At 32.7% G+C, this 19,932-nt stretch overlaps 3 protein-coding genes across 4 annotated transcripts in view; 1 reads left to right on the top strand and 2 right to left on the bottom strand.

Moving 5' to 3' along the window:
* Nucleotides 1-12,463: 12,463 nt before the first annotated feature.
* Nucleotides 12,464-13,751, top strand: LOC119834947 (INO80 complex subunit B). Of its 2 annotated transcripts, none has more exons than XM_038359503.1 (3): nt 12,464-12,549; nt 12,769-13,109; nt 13,195-13,751. In XM_038359503.1, the coding sequence occupies exons 2-3, from the start codon at nt 12,876-12,878 to the stop codon at nt 13,735-13,737; spliced, it is 777 nt and encodes a 258-aa protein (XP_038215431.1). In that variant the 5' UTR covers nt 12,464-12,549; nt 12,769-12,875; the 3' UTR covers nt 13,738-13,751. The 2 variants fall into 2 exon arrangements, with proteins under 2 accessions (XP_038215431.1, XP_038215429.1); XM_038359501.1 differs by having other exon boundaries at nt 12,464-12,690.
* Nucleotides 13,752-14,181: 430 nt separating this feature from the next.
* On the bottom strand, nt 14,182-16,732 carry LOC119835148 (BTB/POZ domain-containing adapter for CUL3-mediated RhoA degradation protein 3). Its single transcript, XM_038359818.1, has 3 exons — nt 16,366-16,732; nt 16,024-16,283; nt 14,182-15,661 (listed from the first exon to the last, which is right to left on the bottom strand). The coding sequence occupies exons 1-3, from the start codon at nt 16,529-16,531 to the stop codon at nt 15,209-15,211; spliced, it is 879 nt and encodes a 292-aa protein (XP_038215746.1). The 5' UTR covers nt 16,532-16,732; the 3' UTR covers nt 14,182-15,208.
* A 1,528-nt stretch (nt 16,733-18,260) lies between these two features.
* Nucleotides 18,261-19,932, bottom strand: part of LOC119834848 (beta-alanine transporter) — a 5,034-nt gene continuing 3,362 nt past the window's right edge. The window contains exons 5-9 of the mRNA XM_038359366.1: nt 19,665-19,890; nt 19,347-19,571; nt 18,817-19,034; nt 18,541-18,737; nt 18,261-18,362 (exon numbers count right to left, since the gene is read on the bottom strand). Of these exons, the coding sequence (XP_038215294.1) occupies nt 18,261-18,362; nt 18,541-18,737; nt 18,817-19,034; nt 19,347-19,571; nt 19,665-19,890 (968 nt within the window). The remainder of the gene's footprint in view (nt 18,363-18,540; nt 18,738-18,816; nt 19,035-19,346; nt 19,572-19,664; nt 19,891-19,932) is intronic.

The following is a 19,932-nucleotide window of genomic DNA, read 5'->3' as shown; positions in this document are numbered from 1 at the left end:
TTATTGTTTAATTTGAATACAGACGTAATTTTAGTCATTCTCGTCCATTTTTACAAATGTTTAGAATAAAATCAAAAAGCATTCGTTCACAATGTTAATTACAAGAACAGAGTTGTTTGTACTTTAAAGTCACAAGAACAAGTTTCAAACAAATTTTCCATATTTCAATTTTCTCATTAGGTATACAGAAATTTAACTAAATTGTTATTTTTAAACTTCGTCACAATCGTAAACAAAGTGGACCAACATTACGTTGCATGTCAACGAAAATTACACCATGAGTTATAACTTGTAAACAAGGAAAGTCCTTTGTGCCGGTAGCGAAGCGGTGATCTTGTTGAAAACTGGAGTGCGCTCCACTGGTGACCCGAATACAGACGATCTCGGGTTTATCCCGCAGTCAGGTACCCAGAAGGATATCCCGTCTTTTGTTTATAAATTCTGTAAACTGACAGAACCGTTTATACTTTTTTTTATTTCCCGAGACCCCGCTGACATGATATATTTTGCCGAGACAATTTTATTTTAAGCTTTTCGTGTTTCCGTCTTGTATTAATAGTATCTTCGTAACATTACTGCCAGCTGTCATCCATTGTCAAGGTTATAAGAGTTTCAGCTTTATTACATCGTTAATATTATAGGCACATTTTGTGCTTTATATGATAGATAATTTTGTTTTATAGTAATACAAAACGTAGCAGAAGATAGCACAAAGTAGGGTTTCACAAGAAATAAAATTAATAAAACATCCAAAATTTTGTAACAACTGCTGAAAGCGTCGAGACAGGACTTGGAACGGGTCCACTTAACATGATAGGTTTATTATGAAAATCGGTCCGCAAGGGACGGCCGCCCGCCTGTCGAGTCACTCAAAGAATCACTCGAGTCTCTCATAAACAGGAAAACGGCAAAATAAATCCAATATTCTTTTATAACTCTAATTTCTGTTTGGCAGCTTTACGAAATGATATTATTAATTTCGCCGAGCGCTCAGATTTGTGGATATAGAAATGCAGTTGATCCACTTAGCGAAATAGCTTTATGAAAAGAATTTGTTAGAGTCGACAATCCGTCAAGTTGTCCGCAGACGCTGTTTCGTACACCTACGCTTGAAATACGAAAGGCGGAAAACGTGAACGTGGCATGTTATGGAAAGCGGTTCGGTGTTATATAACTATGATGTTTTTTTTAATATAGCAAAAGCAATGTAAAAAGAATAGGTAATATACTATAGTATTTATTGAATATCATTTGAATATTCAAATTCAAAGATGGGATCAGAATTTTAAATTAATAAATTTTTTTAAATTAACCTTTTTTAGAATCTCGTTCAACTATCTCCACAACCGATGTCACTAATCAATGGTTGCATGTTTCCTCTCTATCTTATATTATCTGTAATTTTTGTCCATGCATTCATGAGTATTATAATATCGCATTAAACTCTTTTTATAATTACTTGTAATTTTCAGCTTATTAGCGGATACAGCCGTCTTCGTGAAGTATATTTGAATTAGTTAAGTACTACATATAGTATACGTCTCGTATTTGGCAACAAGCCTGCCCCAGTATATCACCCGTGTAAATTCACCCTCTTATTTAACGACCACAATCCATGCAAGGCAATTGCGAATTTTTGAAGAATGTCGTACACAACACATTTCATATTCGCACTTTAATTGATAAGAATGAGAATTAAATAAATTGACGACGGTTTAATAACGCTCTTAAATTTTTTTATTTTTTATATTTTAATAATACCCTTCCATTTATATTGTTGATGCTTTAAGAATACTATTTTTTAATTATATTAATCGGGTAGTTTACTTTACTATAAATAGCACTTTTAAATGTATTTTTCAACCAAATACATTATAGCTAAATTCTAGACGTTCGTAGAACATCAGTATAATACTCTCCGCCCGCGTAGTCTAAGAAAGTTTTCATGGGAATGTAACGTTTCAGCCGCTAAAAAGTGCCTATGTCACTCTCAAGCCCCATAACTGCATAGGTACATAAAAATCACATTATTAAGTCAATCGCTTGCGATGTGAAAAAAAAAATCACATATTCAAATCAATAAACAATTAATGAAGTAAAATTAGTGATCAGACTGGATTTGCATTGCGTAAGCGCAGTCGTATAACAACTCCTCAGTTAACCGTTTCAAATTACAGATAACGTTTGTACGTCCATGGCAATAAATGACTATTATTTCCGCGTTACACCACTGCAACATAATTACACCTCGTTTGGAGTTTGGTTGGTGATTGGTGCCGTAATTGCCAGCATCGTGGGCTCATTAGCGACGCTCTGCCAGTGATTAAGTTCCCACGACGACCGACCAAGCCGCGAAACGATGGCAGCGCCAATCTAAGTAATTCGGGTATGATGTGTATTAATTAAATATACTTTTAAATATAATACAAATTAAATAAAGATGCTGTGTTGAAAAATTTAAGAAAATATGTTGTAAAGCTTCGAATAGGTACATACACTTTTTTCAACCGACTTCAAAAAATGGAGCACGTTCTCAATTCGATTCTATTTTTTGTGTAGTTAGGTAACAAACCTTTCAACTTGGTGAAGCGATTTTGATCGTTCTGTTTATTTGTAAGCTTGAGGTACGTACGGTTCTGACAATTTGAGGACTGATATTCTTGTAAAAAAAACATCAATTTTAAACCGCGTTAAGCGGTATTTTTTATGTTATTAAGTAAATAAATACTTTTACAGTGAATAACTAAAAAACTCACAAAATACAATATCTTCATATATAAAAGAAAGTCGTTTTAATTACACTATTCCCGAAATCAATTCTCGTTCCCGAAATCAAACGGGAACGAGAGTTTTCCGGTGGTGGAAGTTTCGACTCTAAGCCCGCTGTGGCTATATAACCAATAGAAATACTTAAATATTTTGAAACAAACCACTATCACAACTTCGTCCGTGTATTTCCGCCTCGACTCCCTCTCTCCCGTGACCCACCCTGTCTGGCCGAAAAACCAACTGAACCGATAATAACCGATCATTAGTCGCAAAATGTTGTCAACAAATAGAGACAGGATTTTATCTTTTGCATCAAATACCAAACTCATCGTTAACAAAACAAAAATTTTGATAGATTCAACATTTTAAAAATAATACATATATATCTAACTCTGCATCTCGCCACTATCAAAATTAGAAGACATTCTAAGACGCGTTTCAAAGCTTTTTTAGTATGCGCTTTGAGGTCTTTCTTTTCAGTGTCCGACGACTTGCAGGTCAAGTGAAAATGAATTTGTGGTTAGCCATGCAAAGGCGGATTACCCCAAATAGTTTTTATGTACTTTAACAGCGTCATATAACCATACAGGACGCCTTATCCTCGCCTACAAGGCTTTTTTTGCAATCTTTTACTTACTCTTCACTGCCCTTGTAACAAACTAGAGAAATTTGAAACGTAAGTATGGTGAAGATGCAGTCATTACTTCTACATTTTTTGGACGAGTATCACCAACCAAACTACGTCATCGACGATATCCTATATTTTTTTTGTAAACCGTACATTTATTACATTACAAAATTTGGAAGACTTCAATAATATTTATGAACATAAAAGCGGATTAGAGCCCAATTTATAACAATAGAAACATTAATAGCTTGGTTCTGATGATGATGTCTAATTAATCGTTTGTAATTACGCTAATAATTAATTATAAGTACGTATATTTCATTTCAAATTCAATCAATTAATAAATAATGATATTAGAAAACGCCCAGGTGTTGTAAGGTCAACAAAGAATTCATACAAAAGAATTTGTATGTAAAATCACACGCAATTATTGTAAGAATATTAATTTCTATACACTAAAACAGATTAAAACTAAACAAATGCTTCTAAAGTGTAATAACAAAGTTATCAAGCAATGAATACTTACAATAACATACAAAATATTAATGATACTCATCCTATTCTTGTGCTCGTAATTATGAAACCGGGAAGTAATTATTCGAAACCAATTGTTTTTCCTCAAGTACAATGTGAATGAGTGTGGGAAGAATAGACCTTTCATAACATGCTTCATTATAATTATTGCATGTGATAACAATGTTTGAATTTGTTTACCTACGTATGTTCCAAAAAAGAAACGATTAATTAATGTCTCATTTCACAATTATTTATAATACTAGCTGTTGCCCCGGCTCCGCTCGGATAGTTATTTTTTTGCAGATTGTAAATTAAAAATAATTTAACAGTTATAACAGTAAGAGAAGAGAAAAACATTCAAAGGAACAAAATCCATGGAAATCTTGATGTGAGAGTGGTACAAATTAAACTCTTAAAGTCCATTCGCTTTACTTTAACTATTCTCCTTTTCGCGCTGCGATCCTCAGCATATAAAATTAAATTTCCCATATTGCCATTTAATATAATTTAATAAACAAACACCCTTGTACTATACATGTGTTCATACTAATAGGTCAATATTGGAACTTTCTCTTTACATTCGATCGCAAATACAAACTTCCATAAAGTATCGATAAGTACCAACGAAGAAACTATTTGCATAAATCAAACAACTGCATTTCAAATATTTGCTCAATGGCTTAGTTACTGTGGTTGTCCAAGGAATGTAATATATCAGTAGTTTACACAGTGCACTTTTACGCAATTTTACTTTACTTACCTACACATTCAGGCACATCCTTATTATTCACAAATCACAAACAATAATTGACGACGAAAAGAGTTTTATTTTAAAATACACTAATGTATCTCCTATATATTTCTAATCATTTAATGTTTACTTATTATTCTAGGACATATATAAATATTATGAAGGATTAAACTTGCTATAACTACCCTAAGGAAATGTACAATGATAGCCTGCCGTCGACTTCGTTCGACCCCCGGGTAATCGCTTCACTCAGCTAAGTGTGACGATATATATTTAAAAATCCCACCCGCCCACTCCAAGGATAGAATACCTAATAGTTTGTAAGATTTAAGTTACATGTGTATCTCTACGAAAAATAGTAAGTCGTTATTTAAAAGAAATTGCTATAAGAAATATAATAAAAAATTACATATTAATTAGTGGTCCACCCCGGCATTCATGAGGCTATATATTCGCATGTATATGTAGCCTCATGAATCATGGATCATGTACATATTAAACGGTGAACTGAGATAAGCGCGTTCAAACAAACAGACAAACTCTTAGACTTTCTATTTGTACAGAATACAGATATTATTTAAAATTCAGTGATGTAGTATCAACGAAAAAGGCATGAATAGTTACATAACAACTAACAAGTACATAATGACTCATTATATACCATCATTTTATAACTTCTATTTACAGTAAACTTCAAACTCGTTCGTATGATCCCACGGGACACTACACATATGGAAGAGTTAGCTTACTGGGTTATAAGCGAAATGTAGGTTAAACTAACTGCAACAGTTGTTGTAAATTATAAATCTATAACTATGAAAGAATTATTGCGATGACTGGATTGCCACTGAGGTTCGTTACGATTTTACTATACTAAATACTATATTTAGTTCTCGTTATCTATTACTCTAAGCTACACACCGCACCCGATATGCACTATCACAACAATTTATGATAAAAATATTAAATGTATTCATATTTGTAACTTTACTATTATGTTTCATAGGAGGTAGGCAAGTTTTATTCCAATTAAGAATGCCGATATTATTATAAAATTCAATCGTACACTAAGTAGAGACAACTTATGTTTTATCCTCGTTAGTTTTTAGGGTTCCATATCCAGAGTAAATCGGGACTCTATTACAAAGACTTCGCTATCCGCCTGTCTGGCCGTCTATGCGCCCGTCCGTCTGACACCAGTCTGTATCTCATTAACTTTGACAATTGCGATATTTTTGCTGACGCTATATAACAACGTGTAACAAAAAAATCGAGACAAAGCAACGGTTGAAATGGTCATAAATTGGACAGGTATCCGACTTTTTTACAGTTGCTCATTAGCTTATTTTTAGGGAACGTTAAGTGAAGCGAGTCCGACTAAACCGATTTTTTACTTTTAATTCCTTCCACATGATCAATATTTGCTAATAAGCATTTCGTTATCTCCATCAACGCCGTACTTATCTAGATTCATCCCAATAAGCCCCCGGTGTAACATAAGCGCCACCAGAGCGAGTTTAATACCCACAGTGTCTATTGACGTAATGGTTAACATGAACGTTTTACTAACTTGCTATGGTAGCTCGCGTTTCTTACATTTGGCTTACTAGGTTTACGATGATAGCTGCCTCATATAAAAGTTATATTGCACTACCTTCATCCTTGAACTTGAAGAAATATCTCTTAAACGTGGTCACCCAATATTTAAGCTTTTATCAACATAATAAATGTTACTCAAATAAAGGCGAGGCCATCAAGATAGGTACACCATAATTAAAGCGCAAGATAAAACAAACCGCTTAATTAAGTTGTTTAAACAAGACAGTAATGGAAATGACTTGCAAAAAGATTTATATCCCAAATAATTCATGCGAGCGAGAAAACTCGTATAATGCTTTGTCTGCAACCAAGTGCTTCATTTATCTCCCTCTCTGAGGTCCGGAAACGAGTGTAAAAAGTTTCACTCGCCTTGATGTGCTTTTCACGGTTATCTGTTTTGAGTTACGTTAAATATGAGTAGGGATATTAGGTAATTAAATAAAATATAATAGTTTAAAAAAACTATAAAACACGCTTTAACAAAAATCATATTTTGCAAATTGAAAACTGGAATAATTTTATCAAATTAGTGTATTGTCATCGGTCCTCAATAAATCTACAAAGTTTGAACGAAATCTGGCCGTTTAAAGTGGGTCAAAATCGCGCCCAAAGAAGTCAGTTACAAACAAACAAACATACAAACAAACAAACATACAAACAAACAAACATACAGGTGAAGCTAATAAAAAGCGTGTAAAAACATACAGCTTTGAATGAAAACTCAAGTATTAAAATAATAATTACTTGATATTTTGAACCGAATTTTGTTTTCGTATTCCTGTAAACAAAAATCTATAAAATCCATAATATTAAGACATTTTTTGAAAGCATGATGTGTTTACGCCATGTACGTACCTCGTACGTGAGACTGTTAACAATAATCAATTGATTTGTTAAATAAAAAGTTACTCGGCTAATTTCATTACGGATAGCTGACACGACAGCAATCTAGATAGGAGAGCTGTGTAAATGGACAAAATACATCATTCTAAGCACGTTCCCCGCTATTGCTAGTTGCTATGTTGAAATTGTTAGTTGCCCCTCGTGTTGTGGACTTTGTTAGAACTCAGAACCGGGACAAATTGGCGTTTGCTGTTATATAAATATTGAGGCGTGCTTATTATTAGCAGTCACTACAACTTTACTTATAATTTTATAGAAGTAATAATTCAGAACTTTGTTCATGTTAAATCTAATATAGTTCGGTTAAGGGTTACAAATAAAGTCAAGTTCTATAAGATCTTATCGAAAACCTGCATTGCAAATATATTTGTGTATTGACAATCAATCCATGACTTATAGGACTATAGGAGATATAATATATGACTTATATAGATATAGCTTAATTTTACAAGTAGTTTGGCCATTAAAGAGTAATGACGTTTTAGTGTATATTATTCATTATGTTTTTTATGCCGATGTTTCGGACAGTATAAAGCGAACGTGGTCACGGGAAAACTGAAATGTTATAGGGATCCGTAAGTCTTCAATTTCTAAAATCGTCTTAATAATCAACGATTCCAATACGAAGATTAAATATCGTGCATCACATAGATCATGTCAGAACGATGCATTGTTGGCCACAATACTTTAATGAGTACTGCTTCTCAGAACAAAAAGATAGGTCATTTCTGGCCGCGACGTTCTATGCAGCTGAAACAGATCGTATGAATGCGCTGAATAATTCCATTCTAATTGTTTTCAAGCGCACAGCTGTCAGCCACAGTTTTCAATTCCCTACACTTTTTACTCGTTTGTGTTTTCTTCTGGTTTTTTCGATCTTGTATTTGCTCAAATATTATAAAGAGAAGAGATTTGTGTTATGAACTTAAAACTAGTTTGTTTTTACTTCATTTCTTATGGGAGTAGGTATCTATTTAAAAAAAAATATTTTACCTACCATAAGAAAGGTGCAATCTTCACCGAGAAATATAGGCAGCTTTTTAACCACGGCGAAGGCGAGGCAAGCAGTTATTGTTTTTTTTAATTAGGATTGGTTACCTATATAGTGATATTAAATAGCTTGAATAATACTCTTCGTATTTATTGCATATCTTAAATCTTTAAACGAGCAATATATCTATATATATATATATATCTTATATATATAAAATTCTCGTGTCACAGTTTTCGTTGCCATACTCCTCCGAAACGGCTTGACAGATTCTTATGAAATTTTGTGTGCATATCGGGTATGTTTGAGAATCGGCTAACATCTGTTTTTCATACCTCTAAATGATCAGAGTAAGGCAGAACAGCGTTTGCCGGGTGCAGCTAGTATATATATATATATATATATATATATATATATATAATTGGAATCTCGGAATCGACTCCAACGATTTTCATGAAATTTAGTATATAGGGGGTTTCGGGGGCGATAAATCGATCTAGGAATCTTTTTTAGAAAATGTCATATTCGTGTTTTATGCGTGTTTTATCGACTTAAACTTACTTTTTTAACAAATGGGAGGCGTTTGAGTTGGTTAGTTAGTGAAGTCCCGTGTCCCCTGGTGGGGTATGGGGCAGATGATATACATCTGTTTCACTGATCGATTTTCTTTAGGGACAAGTAGGTGATCAGCCTTCTGTGCCCTGCCAGACCGAGACATTTTTTTTTTTGTGCGTCCCCACCGGGAATCGAACCCAGGACTCCTCGGTTCTACGCTCACGCGTTAACCACTGTACCAAGGAGGCGGTCAAACCAAGGCGTTTGAGTAGTCCCAATTTATTATGACTCTTCCTGACATCTATTGGCGAATAATAATACTATAAATGCGAAAGGTTTTGAGGATGCATGCATATGTATGTGTGCGTCTGTTACTCTTTCACGCAAATACTACTGAACCGATTGCAATGAAATTTGCTTCGTAGATAGCTGGACAACTGAAATAACACATAGGCACTTTTTATACCGATATTCCTACGGGATACGGACTTACGCGGTTTCAACCGCGGGTCACAGCTAGTTAAATTAATACTGTAAGTGGGATTTAAGTGTGTGTTATTTTGAACTACAGACACCTGTAACAAGATGTATTGTATGTATAAGTGAAATGTAGATAAGGAATTTGATACTAATACTTTTTTTACTATCATGGCTAAAGGCTAAACATGTAATCATTTTCCGATAAGATATTCATGCGACACATTAGCTCGAACAGAACCGACCGAGCCATAAATATTTAAAGAGTAAATCTTAAAACATAGCACAAAAGGGTAGAAAATAAAACACCAAATATTTGTAAAACGTATTCAAAACTTTAATCAGCGATGCATTTGTGCAAGTTTTGAAAGAATTTTTAAGCGAAAATTTTACTCACTGCGCATTGAAAATTCATTTAAAACTTGCACAAAGTCTTTACCACGAAGCCAAATGAAAGTTTATAGTGAAGTATAGAATTTATTACGGGAAAGTTAACATTCTATTTACTGCTGCTTCTTCGGATTACACATTTTAAAACATATTTGATGTAATCGTTTACTTATGAAGGAGGTACCTACTACTATAACGCGAAATATAAAATAAAATGTAATATCCTGTTTGTTTTTTATTTGTCATAACGTCATTATTTTCAGGAACTTTTCAGGTAAAATATAATTGTCATACTGCGAGCTTCATTAAAATAGCTGTTAAACGAATAATAAAATTATCACTACGTTGTTTTAATTTTTTGTCTTCCGTTGATTTACGTTTTATGATTACAAACAATTCTAGAAAAATGGAAATAGGTACAATTTGCTCTCAGTGTAAGTGAAACTATATTTAAAAATTATATATTTGACATTTAAAATCTCATAGGTATTTTTTTATTATTCTCATAGGTATACATTCGGGGATTGTTCACACATATAATATAGCTACTAGTAGAGTATTATGTTATCTGTGATATAACCTCACCTTACCTTTCACACGCCCACGGCCCGCCCAACGGTCCGTTGAATAACAAAGATTGATCCTATGAAAGCAATAAATAAATTAACATGTGTTTAGGTATCAACTGTCTGTTACCCGTAACATCGAGGAAAACTATTAAGAAAAATAAATCAAATGCCGGAAAATCTTTGCCAGTGAACCATATTATATGACGAGATATATATGAACAAAATTTAAGGATTACCATTATTTAAGTTACTCATGCAACAAATAAATATAGCATAATAATTTATACTTCTATACGAATTTTAAAACCATTTAAAACAATCATTATTTGAGCCATTTGAATACACTCTATCATTATTGACAAAATAGAATGGGGAGATAATACGAACGAAATTTATTTACAGTTTCTTTGTTCAATTTCTCTAGAAATATATAAAATCAAACAATAGGTACACAATACTAAGAACTAAGCAATTGAGGTAAAACAACTGCAGAGTAAAACTATCATTTATTTATTAAAAATAAGCAGTTGAAGGGAATTTCATTTGGCTTGAACCAACTATATCATAGATTTTTAAGTAGACTCAGAATTAGTTCCAGCATGTATTTTTATCTTATTTTGTGCTCTTGCTATAAAAAGGTTGCCGTCGGCCAATATCCGCGAGTTATAAAGGCAATATAGGTGGGATGGTGCTGAATTTAAATTTAATAAGTGCGCAGTGCGCTTTCATACGCGATCAGACAACATTACCTACTTAATCGGTTATTAAAATGAAAATGTAGGTACGGCAATATAACTATTTTTTTACATTGAAAAGTTGATAAAGGTGCTGAAAATAATCAAACCATATTATTCATATTTCTGTATCAATCCTTACCTCATTAAGTGATATTTTTTTAAATATCGGTTTAAAACCTATAATAAGCATGTTTTTGACTGCAATTATACCGTACATACAGAATAACTGCGCGCTTGCCACCATCTTCAAAAACGGTTAGATATGTCAAGGTATTTTTGTAATAAATTGCTGAGAATTTATGTCTATAATATTTATTAGCTGACCCGACAAACGCTGCCTTGCTCTTATCATTTAGGGGTATGAAAAATAGATGTTGGCCGATTCTCAGACCTACCCGATATGCACCAAAAATTTCATTTAAATCGGTCCACCCGTTTCGAAGGAGTAAGGTAACTAACACATGAGAATTTTGTATATAAGATTGTAAATACAAAAACCGTTAATCTTACAAAGAACTATTTAGAAATGATTGTTGTTTTTTTCATCTTTGACCTTCTACAAATCGCGTAAACGCTATCGTAAGTAGGTTTATACGGTTTATATAAGTTTACAGCTGATTTCTATTTATCTTTGTGAACGCTACTAAATTAGCTATCTATCACAAAAATTTTCAGAACCAATTTTGATGAAGATTGCCATTATCCCTCAGTTAAGAGTATACCCAAAACAAATAAAACGAAATTTCAATCTGACTTATTGTAAACTAGCTGCGCCCCGCGGTTTCACCCGCTCAAGTCCGTATCCCGTAGGAATATCGGCACAAAAAATTGCCTATATGTTATTCCAGTTGTCCAGCTACCTACGTACCAAATTTCTTTGCATTCGGTTCAGTAGTTTTTGCGTGAAAGAACAACAAACACACACACATCCTTATAAACTTTCGCATTTATAATATTAAGTAGGATAGGATATAAACAAGCAAGTAAACATACATACACTTATAATTGACACATTTGCTTAAAAGCTGTTATAGACTATCAAGACATGGTGCAATTTTTACACTGTTACATACACATCGTATTGATAACGTCCGTAACGATTTTTGAGGTCGGTTAATAAAAAGAGGAACAGATACAATAATCAATAAATCTTGAACTTGTATGAAGCACACTCTGCAGTAACCTTTTTCAAATCCTCCGCCCACACACACTTGTACACTCTTAAATCATAAGTTTCTATATAAAAATGAAATGTATATACATTATATTACATAATATAGAATTTAACTCTAAACAAAATAAAACCTTAAGTAGCTGTTAACTGCCTCCTAGAAACGTATCCTAAACAAGATTTTAGCAGCGATAGAAGCCTGTTGTACAAACTGTATGTATACATTATGGCATTAGGTCTTCCGCCTACCACTTAAAATTTCTAGAGTACAATTTTGGTTATATTGCTCGTAGTAAGGAATATCATGTGACTAATAGCACGGTTCAAACTTCAATGGGTTTAAAAATTTATGTTTTTTTCCTAGTATCTCAATAGTCTTCTCTGTGGCTGTTTGACCTGCCACTCTTGTCAGTGTCAACTGCCAACTGCCAAGTGCCATTCCTATGCTTTACGAAAATAATATGTAAATAAACTTGAAAGATTCTCATAAACGGTAAATGTAATAATATTAATTTTTCTGTTTTAATTTTTATTCTTATTCTCGTATAGTCAATGTATACTTAATTCACAATATTTTAAAAAATGGTACGCAGACAGCGTGAACATAGCACCACTGAAGACGAAATTGTAATCGGTAAACTGTTTGTGTAGTAAACTTCAAAATATTTTTTCTTTAAAAATTACTCCAATTTATATTTACTAATTATTTTAGATGCTTCTCCCCTCAAGAAACATAAGCGACATAAGCACAAAAAGAAGAAAAGAAAACCGGACAATGAATATGACAGTGATACTTCTATCGATGTCTCTTACGAGGACATGGAGAAACCGTTTAAATTGAAAAATAGAAAGGATGTACCTGGGACAGCAGCTGAGATGTTAAAAGCACAAACCATGAAGTCTTCAGAATGTCGAAAATCAATACCTGGATCATCATCAAGCACTCCTCCTAAAGTTACTTCCAAGAAAAAGAAGGCAAAGGGGCGGGATAGTGGAACATCTAGTGAAGAAGAAAGATGGTTAGATGCTATCAAATCAGGAAAATTAGAAGAAGTAAGTGAGATTAGATTACACTAACATTTATAACTCTATTACATCATTTGTTTGCAAATTCCTTGACTTTGTTTTAAAATTTTAGGTAGATGAGGAATTGAAGAAAATAAAACCAAAAGATCCAAAAATGATGACTGCTAGGCAGAGGGCAATGTATGAACGGGGCAACGATAAAGAAACAAGTCCAGGTGGTGAAGTATTACTAGCTTTACCATCTGGTTACAAAGAAAAAGTTATGACTGCAGAAGCATTACAAAAAGCAGCTCTTAAATCTCAAAAAAGGAAACAACTGGCTGATGAGAAGCGTGAAAAAGATAAAAAGAAAACAATGGATAGACTTCTAAAAAAACAAGAATCAAGAAATCTGAAGAATGCTCACAAGGGGAAACCAGTTCGTAAACTGGAGCCAATGATTGTTTATAAAAACAGCATAAATGAGATCTCATTGTCTCTTCCTCAAGGAGTTCCATTTCCAATAAAAAGCCAACCACCAATAGAAGCACCTATTCCTAGTAAGTGTGGTGTGGAAGGATGCAGCAATATAAAAAAATATAATTGTTCTAAAACAGGTGTACCGCTGTGTAGTCTAGAATGTTATAAAAAAAATTTTGCTGTAAAGGTGACATAAAAATATAATTACATATATATTAATACAAACCTTTTATTTACTTAAAAAATGAATGAATATTAAATATTCCTTTCTTTGCATATTGGGATATTACTGAAATAGTACACTGTTGCATTTAACTTTTTAATTTTTTTTAATTCCAGTGAGAGTAAATTAAATTTATTTAAAATACGAGCAGGTATCAATTGGACCAGACACTAATGGTTGCTCGTTATTCTGTCATAATTTTTTTATATGTTCTATCAAAATAACAGAAAAAGTAGCAAAATCAATCAAAGAATAACAAGGAAACAACAAAATGGGTGACATCAAAAGTGAGCATATATTTCATAAGATTATGTAAAACACATGGGTTTCCACAAATACAATCATAACCAATTATATACATTATTATGTATTGTATTAAGAATAATCATATTACTAGTATAAAGTTGCAAGATGATCTGTTTTATTTAGAACTACATAATCTTCATAAAAAAATTATCTTTATAAATTTAAGTAAAGAAGTAATATTCCAGTACATGTCTGATGGTATATGACAGGTATCCTTTATTATATTGTTATTTTTTAGAAGTCCAGCAATTCATATGCCCACTTCAAGAATTTGGTGCCTTAAATAAATTAAAACATTAAAGCATTACGAAACATCAATTTGGCAAATTCCTTGAGCCTCATTTGTGATAATGTATAAGATAGTTGTGCTGTTCTGTATCTGTATAAATTACTTATACAGATATATCTGCATCTCTATATAAAGCAAAATATACTGAAACAATCAATATGTATAGTTCTAGGGACATGTTTTATACACCTATTAACTTATATTCTTTTCCACTTAATATAATTATATAGTTGACTTGTATGCCATGTATGATGATATTTTAAGACTAATTAAATAGTCTACGTACATACCCATATATTTGATAGAACAAAGCAACTTTTATTAACTAGATTATTTCATAATTAATTTTATCAAGTATTTATGCTCTACATGCTAAAACAGACATTTATTTCTCATATTAACAATTTTACAATATTGGGAACATCAATTGAATACTGTAATATTTTTTATAGCCTTATAGCTTATAATTATTTATCATAAAAATTCACACTACAACAGCTAGAATATTCATTAGAAACATACAAAATTTCATTTCAAAAACAATTCTTTTTAGATATGTACATCATCATTCAGGCCTTATACACCAACTACAATATACACTTCACATTGGTTATAAGGGTACTAAAGTAGTTCAGTTAGAAACTTCACCAAAGTTTTTCAACTATAAATGCTCATTTTCTCATTCCACTGCAGTCATCAAGGTACTACAGGAAGTAAACTTGAATAAGCCAACAATGGCCAAATTTAGATACCAAAGCATGGTATCCATGGTGTCAGAAGGCAACCAGCCAGGTATCAGACATTTGTCCTTTTGGAGCTCCTCAGGCGAGCCAAACCATTCTGTAACTGCTAAGATTGATTATTCTGCTTATTTGACCTGAGTCGTGCAAGTCCTGAGCGTTCTTCTTCCTCATCACTTGTGCAAGAAAGCCCTCCAACAGCGCCCCGAGATGATGTAGCTTGAATCAAATCTTGATCTGGACCATTTCTGCTCTCATATAACAATATTCCAAGAGTCTCTTCATAAATTCTGGCTTCAGGAAATTCTACTTTTGTATGCTTTTTATCTGTTGCATACACAATGGATGTGCAACAAACCTCTGCACATTTTTTGCCATGTCCAAAAAATGACCAGCAACAAATTTCATTTGAACCAATCACATCCTTTATAAACAGAACTCTTCCGCTGAATCTGAGAGACAACTTATCAAATAGCTCTATGTTTTTCAGTAGATTGTCATCTGATGTACTGGTGTATGAATACTTATTGTTGTGCCTATTAATGAGCAGCTTAACAACAGGCTGTAATATATAATAATAAAAAGTTAATAGTTATTACTAAATCCATAAGATTTATTAACTTTGATTACAATTGAAACTTTAAACATATTTTTATATTATTTTTACTAAGTATGGTAATTAGATATCTATTACAGTAAACATATAGATAAATGTTTCAGCTGAATACATGAAATCATCTTAACTTCTTTATATTTACTTATAATTCATAATAATATAGGGTTCACTAAGAATCTCTATAGCCATAATATTATTGTTTGTTATACAAAAAAAGTTTGTAGCATGAAAGTTTAATTAAACTTAATTACTACCAGAGTATATTAGAAGATAAATGATCAAAGCTATTTCTTACTTAAAATGCTTACCTTTGAAGTTGACATTATTAGCAATTGTTCTTCTTTTTGAGATGTAATTAGGGGAACTCTGCATATAGGTTCGGCCTCTCTTTCTTTTTTAGCCAACGCCTGCTGGCAAGAATCAGTTAATTCTTCGATTAGAAAGTACTTGGCTTCAGCAAGCAACTCCATTATCTCACGATAGCTGTCTGGCAATGCAACTGTACCATCTCTCAAATAATTCAGAATTGTACCAAAATGTTTCCCACAACGATCAATCAGTATCCATCCTTAAATTTAATAAACGTATAATCAAACTCAATTTTTTTTTATCAGTAAAAAATACACTTTGTAACGTAAAATTAGATATACCTTCAGAATCTGTTAAGACTTCCATTCTACCGCTGAACATCGTCCTTAACATATTATCACTTTTAGTTAATGTTCCAATAGTGGTATAGAATAAAGTTCCTCCCACGTTTAATTTAACATATTGGGATGGGCTCCCCTTTATCAATGTTTTGTGGTCGCCCGACATTTTAGAAACTTATCTTGCGGTCGGTTGATCACGCAAAAATTTCGGATTTAATGAATCAATCAAATCTTTGCTGAGTTTGATAATGCTAAACTCTAGTAATTATTTGATATTTCATCTAAATATATAGCCATTTTTTATACTAGAAATATTCAAAACGTATTGATTTTTATTCGCACCACTGACAGCTGAATATACTTTGACAATGACAATACGAAACTTAAAGATTAATGCACAGATAATCCACTAATATAGTAGTATCACAGATAACATTTTTTTTATGTCATAACGGGCAACTGAGATGTCGTCTGTTAGTAAGCGATCGCCACCGCCCATAAACATTCGCAGAGGTAGTGTTTCTGCGGATGCGCTGTCCGCTTTTATAGGTAAAGGGAAGAGAAAAAGGATTATCGACTGGGATAAAGGAATGGACTGTAAAGGTTGAAGAAAAGGATGAGGGCCTCTGGCAGCTGGCCCCCCCCTTTTCACCGAACAAAGCACAGTAGCATGCTTCTGTTTGATGCCGATAATCTGTAGGGTTGTAGTACCTTTCCCGGGGTAAGATAACCCAATTGGGTGCATCAAACGATAATTTTGATAAAATTAGATATTATATGTTTAAAAATTGGGTCGCAATTCATTATAAGCTGAAGTTAACCAAAGGCGGCCCTGATGAGAGGAGACTGTGAACTACGGTGAAAAAACTGAGTTGCCAAAATATCACAAGTACACACTATCAACGGGAGACCTCTTGGCAGGAACGATTTTTGTTAGCATCCGCTTATAAGAAAGTAGCAACCCTAAGCACATACGAAATACGAATAGATCAATTTTTTATCAAAACAAATATTTTAGTGTACCGTCTCGTAAGTAGTGTTAGTAGATAGGTCTTTAACATAAACGAACACACTATTAAATCAGCATACCAAGTAGTATAATATATATACTATACTCTTTGTAGCATACCTTCTAATGCATAACATACATTTTCTGTTGTATATTTTTATTTTATTTTTCATTGCAGCATATCATGTTATGGTTTCACCGGTAACTATGGTATCAAATTTTGGAATTGAGTTTAATAGACACGTAACTTTAAATGAAACGTTCACCTACAAATTATAAGTTTATTTGAAAGTAGGAAAGTTTTAAAATGTGTAATCGAACTTTATTTTATAAATAGGTTTGTCAATCTGCTAACTGTTGAAACAGGAACATTTATAATGATAGTAGGTAAAAGGGCAACGGTTTTGAAATTTAGGCAAATTTTGTGGTAATCATATTTGGTAATAGAAACATTAATTAAAATCATTTTATTATAAGAAAAGTTCACATTCTCTCAACCCAGTGATACAGCAACAATACAATAAATAATCAGATTACGAGAAAAGAAATATTTCTAGTAATTATATTAAGGCTTAACAGTAGTATAATTATTTACTCCATCATCACATAAAGCTTTGTAAAAGATTATTAAATGTATATTCTGTTACAAAATTATCAATTTTTATCTCATCTACGTCATCGCAACAATTTATCTTACACGCAAATATCATAACTGATGAGCACAACACATGAACACAATGCGCTATCATTTAATGAGACCAAATAGATTATCGATAAAACAATAATATAGCGTATAATGTATGTAGTTGGAGAAGCATCACAAACAACAATATGTACCTAGGTCATAGCAAACTTAGATTTGCCTCGATTGATGTTACTAATATCATCAAGTAAGATCTTCTGGTGCTGGTTTCTTTGTCTTAGATAATTTCGAATATTTGGTTTTGTTACTACCAAGTATGTTTGCATCTTCTATTGTTTCTGGTAACTTTGCGTTCATTGTTTCTGGTAGAAATATTGATGTGAAAACGCTAAGGAAACACGTACTCGCTAATATTATTCCAGGTAACCGTGAATCGACTCTTCGTCCCTGTAATTTTTTAATTTTATCAGCATGAATGTCGTTCGTAAAAAGTTTTACGTTTGAAGGTTTTATCAATACTTACCAAGTACAAAATGTAAGGCGCAATAGCAGCTGCTACACTAGAAACAACATTTCCCAAAGACATTCCTGAACTTCTCAAACTGGTAGGATATATTTCCAAATTCAATAAATTTATCGCAAAAAAAGATATTGCTATAGTTAATCTTCCAATAGCAATTAATGCACTGTTTATCCACCAGGCTCGAATCCACTGAATGTCTGCTGTAAATTTATATTAATTTTGTGAACAAAATTTTAGTAAGACAAATTTATTATTTTGGAATAGAATTCAACATACTTAATTCCCGAAGAGAAATTATTGTCCAAATTGATCCTATCACAAAGAAAGACATAGTGGTCGAGCGTCGTCTGCCAATATGGTCGCATAACCATGCTCCCAAAAAATTTGCCGGTATCTCGGCAATCGATTGCAGAGAAAATTGAATAAATGGGTTTAAGCCAGATTTTTCTCCTGCGCTTAACAGTAGCACGGAATAACTTATGGAAACAAAAACCCTGAAAAGTGACAAAAATTGTTAATTTTATGTTATATTACTCGCAAAGTCATCCATACTTATTATAAATACCTATTATAAAATATTTTCTACTAATTTACTGTGTGTAAAAAAACTCATCAAGCATATTTTTCAACGTTAACCTACTTGGCGACTACTACCATTTTTTAATACTAACATCCAGTATATACTATACTGGGTGTTGGTATGTTATCTGTGCTATCACTATCCACACTTTGTAAAATAATTGTTAATGAACTTGGAATATCTATAATTTTTAGGGTTCCACTCGCATTTGAATGATTAATCTCACCATAATATAAGTAGCAATATTGTATTGAGGGCTATTCTTTTTCCTGAAAATAATGCCAATGGGCCATATCCGCTATGGCTGTCCTCAATTTCCATTGACATAATCTCTTTCTCTGTATCCACCTTTAAATCGCGGTTATTATCTTTCGCTATCTTCTTCAAACATTTTATGCCTTGTTTTGATTTTCCCGTAACGCACAACCATCGAGGGGATTCTGGTATTTTCCTAGAATATTATATTATCATAGTTCAATAATAACAATTGCTATAAACAACATTATACAAACATTTTATTAAATAAAATAAACAACATACGTACCAAGAAAATATAATCCATGGAATTAAAGGAGCGGTTGTAATAATAACAAACAATTTCCAATCTCTAAGCCACCAATAGAAGAAGGGCACAGTTGCTAGTCCTATACTAAATGCTGTGTAACGCATTGATGTTGTGATCGTTCTACGAGCCGAAGATGATATTTCCATAGATATAACAGATACTGATTGTGGCACAGACCATGAAGGAAATGCAGCAATTATGCAACCTGTTGCAAATATAAGGAAGGATGATCCAGCCAATAATGATA

This window comes from Zerene cesonia, chromosome 20 (assembly GCF_012273895.1).
Source record: "Zerene cesonia ecotype Mississippi chromosome 20, Zerene_cesonia_1.1, whole genome shotgun sequence".
Classification (NCBI taxonomy): domain Eukaryota; kingdom Metazoa; phylum Arthropoda; class Insecta; order Lepidoptera; family Pieridae; genus Zerene; species Zerene cesonia.
This window is presented reverse-complemented; position numbering and strand designations above follow the sequence as displayed.

What these genes read in the sequence shown, in the direction of transcription:
- LOC119834947 (XM_038359501.1), top strand. Translation starts at nt 12,639, where the DNA reads ATGGTACGCAGACAGCGTGAACATAGCACCACTGAAGACGAAATTGTA. An exon ending in TGAAGACGAAATTGTAATCG is followed by an intron (nt 12,691 to 12,768) that starts GTAAACTGTTTG and finishes TAATTATTTTAG; the next exon opens with ATGCTTCTCCCCTCAAGAAA. An exon ending in AATCAGGAAAATTAGAAGAA is followed by an intron (nt 13,110 to 13,194) that starts GTAAGTGAGATT and finishes TTAAAATTTTAG; the next exon opens with GTAGATGAGGAATTGAAGAA.
- LOC119835148 (XM_038359818.1), bottom strand. Translation starts at nt 16,531, where the DNA reads ATGTCGGGCGACCACAAAACATTGATAAAGGGGAGCCCATCCCAATAT. An exon ending in AGTCTTAACAGATTCTGAAG is followed by an intron (nt 16,284 to 16,365) that starts GTATATCTAATT and finishes ATTAAATTTAAG; the next exon opens with GATGGATACTGATTGATCGT. An exon ending in TAATAATGTCAACTTCAAAG is followed by an intron (nt 15,662 to 16,023) that starts GTAAGCATTTTA and finishes TATATATTACAG; the next exon opens with CCTGTTGTTAAGCTGCTCAT.